The sequence below is a fragment of the Merops nubicus genome, unplaced genomic scaffold (genome assembly GCF_000691845.1).
Source record: "Merops nubicus isolate BGI_N331 unplaced genomic scaffold, ASM69184v1 scaffold36046, whole genome shotgun sequence".
NCBI classification, from domain to species: Eukaryota; Metazoa; Chordata; class Aves; order Coraciiformes; family Meropidae; genus Merops; species Merops nubicus.
Window position 1 is genome coordinate 577 of NW_008613571.1, and position 3036 is coordinate 3612.

A 3036-nucleotide genomic window follows, 5' to 3' on the forward strand; every position below is an offset into this window, starting at 1 on the left:
GGGTTCAGTTTTGGGCCCCTCCCTCCCAGCAGGACCTTGAGGGGCTGGAGTTTCTCTGCACTTGACCTGACAACTGTAACTGGGTTTGTTGTGTTTGTTTTACAGCACTGACTGTAAGATTCATCACCAGGAGGTTCATTGGAGACTATGACCCAACCCTAGGTAAGTAATGTCCTTTTTCTTGTTGCTTTTGCTGCTGGCTCAGCCCGGAGACTCTGGTGCCCCCAGCGCTGCTCCTGGCAGAGCCAGCCCTGCTCCAGACACCACAGCTGCTCCTCTTCCTCCTCGAGCAGACTGGCTGTGGTCAGAGCCACCAGCCACGGGGGCACCTCCCTGGCTCAGGGGCACCTCCCTGGCTCTTGCATCCCTCTTTCCTTTTCTGTTGTGTTGTGAAGGCAAATCCTCAGGGACAAGCCATGGGCATCACACGGGGAGCCCGGCACGTGCTGCCAGCCTCCGGCAAGCCGCTGGGAGGGGGCTGCCAAGGGCAGGAGGCTGCCTCTGGGCTCGATGCCGAGGGCACAGGGCTGCCCTTCCCGGCTGTGGGACACAGGCTGGGGCCCAGCTCAAGATGTGGACTCGAAGCAGAGGCCACATGGGCTGGAGCTTGCAGCAGGTGAAAGTCCAGTCAACGTCTCTGGCACGGCTTGCACCGAGGGCACCGGGGTTGTCATCTCCTACTTGGGGGCTTCTCTCTCACATGCTTTTGTGTCTGTCCTCCAGAAATGATCTACAGACACATGGCTGTCATCGACGGGGAGATGGTGCACTTTGAGATCCTGGACACAGCCGGGCAGGTGAGCTCATGCTGCTCCATAGCCAGCTGACCCTGCAAACTGCCATCGGGGACGTGCCCCCTGCCACCAGAGGCAACCCCTGCTCTCCCACCAGCTTTAATCTGTGCCATCTGGAATACTGGTCAGGATCTGTGTCTCTCAGAAAAAGGATGTTTTAGAGAGCTTATGTCTCTCTAGCATCAGTGACAGTGTGGCTTCAGCTCAGTGTTTCCCTGTTCCCCTTGGGGGTGTGCAGCACAGCTCTGCTGCCCGTGCCTGTGGGGCACCTGCCCGGCAGGCCCCGGGGCTGCAGGGGATGGGGATGGGGAGCCCTGTGCTGGCTCCCATCTAGCAGCAGCCCTGCCATGGTGGATCTGCTTCAGACGCCCTGACCCTGCCATGGTGGATCTGCTTCAGCAGCCCTGACTCTCCCCTGGTCCTCGTCGGGCCGGGGCTGATCGCTGCCTCCACCCCTCATTTTGCCCAACCCACCAAACTCCTGCCCTGGGCTCCCTGTGCCCGTCCCAAGGAGGTTCCCCAGGCTGCACCCCGACGTGTGGGCACTGAGGAGGGGCTGGGGCTTCTGCTGCTGACACGAGCTCGTCTGCCCCGGCAGGAGGAGGACTCCCTGCAGATCGAGGAGAAGATCAAGTGGGGCGATGGCTTCGCCGTGGTGTACTCGGTGACGGACCGGTGCAGCTTCGACGAGGTGCTGCGGCTCTGCTTCCTCATCAACCACATCCACGCCAGCCCCAAGCGCAGCGCCGCGGCCGAGCAGCCCCCCGTCGTCATCGTGGCCAACAAGAAGGACTTGCAGTTCGACAGGATGGTGTCCACGGAGGATGGTGAAAACCTCTCCAAGGCCCTGAAGCTTCCTTTCTACGAGATCTCCACCCGGGACAGCTACGAGGAGACCGTGGCGGTGTTCAACACCCTCTACCAGGAGCTCATGAGGCAGGGGCATTTCTCCCCGGGCTCCTTCAAGAGGAGGACGGTGTCAAAGCTGATGGAGAAGATCCCTAAGATGCAAGGCAGCTCCACCTTGAACTCCGCGGGCCGGAGCCTCAGCTTCAACTCCTTCAGGGACTACATCCCCGAGTGAGCGTCCCCGGGGCGGCGGCGAGAGCGGGACGAGGGACGGGTGGTCCTGCTGGGAGGGAACTGCTGCTGCCCGGGGCTGTGCTGAGCCCCTGCTCCTGGGGCTGTGCTGGCTCCAGGAGGGGATGGTCAGGAGGTGGGGACTTGGGTATGAGCAGCCTTCTAAAGCCCGTAGGTTTTTACAAATGGGCTTTGTGTCAGCAGGGAAGATGTTCTTTGTTGTACCCCTTTGCTCCCTCCTCCTCCTCCTGCACGGCTGAAGCCGGTAGCAGAGATGATCTGTGGTGACTTCACTGGTGTTGGGTCAGCCCATGGAGTCTCAGAAGGGCTTCGGCAGGGGTCAGACCCAGCACAGACACGTCTGTATGGGTATTCCTGCTCCCCTAAGAAGGCTTCTGGGTCTATTTGTGCCCTGAAGTGTGCACCCACAGCACCTGGGTGACCCGAGGGTCGTGATGGCTCCTGGGCTGCCCTCAGCCATCACTGTCCTGGAAAACAGCCGTCACTTCTGCTGCTCAGCCCTGCTGCTGGGGAAAATCCCCTGGCTGTTCCGAGCCTTTCCAGCCTGGCTGGCTGCTCCGGGGGCAGGTCGCTGCCCACAGCCAGCCCTCAGTGCCCCCAGACCCTCCTGCCACGCGGGTTGGTGGGTGGCAGAGGTCTGTGTCCCCCTCTGCCTCCACTGGGGTCCCCCCGAAGAGCCAGGCCAGCCAGAAAAAAGAGCCCAGGGCTGAGTTCCCCTCCTGGAGTCCCCCTGGGTCCGTGGCCTGGAGCCCCTGCAGAGGGGCAGACCCCGTCCTCACGGGTGAGGAGCTGCAGAGCTGGAGCCCTTCTCTCTCCCCACTGGCGACCTGGCACCCAGGGCACCTTTCAAACAAAACCAGAGCTCTGCTTACAGTGGGGGAAACAAAAAGCCCGTTAATCCCTGGCTTTTCTTAAAACCATTTTTTAACCCTTGGGGCTCCTGGGCTCGCTCTCCCCTGGCAGCCATGCCACCCCCAGGGCGGAGCCCAGCGCAGGGGGCAGAGCCCAGCGCAGGGGGCAGATGCTGCTGCTCCATCCCGGGCTGACGCTGCCTGCTCGGTGCCTGGCACTGCTCTGCCCTCGCCAAGTTGCCCCTTAGGTCCCATCCCCATCTCCCTTGGGGCAGGCGGTCTCTTGGGGA

The 3036-nt window shown here is 62.0% G+C and overlaps 1 protein-coding gene across 1 annotated transcript; it reads left to right on the top strand.

The window, feature by feature from the left end:
- Positions 1–105: 105 nt before the first annotated feature.
- Positions 106–1878, top strand: LOC103774536 (ras-related and estrogen-regulated growth inhibitor-like; the record flags this gene model as incomplete). Its single annotated transcript, XM_008941948.1, has 3 exons — positions 106–162; positions 724–797; positions 1393–1878. Coding segments are annotated over 3 exons (617 nt in total), but the record flags the coding sequence as incomplete, so codon positions are not given.
- Between the last annotated feature and the right edge of the window lie 1158 nt (positions 1879–3036).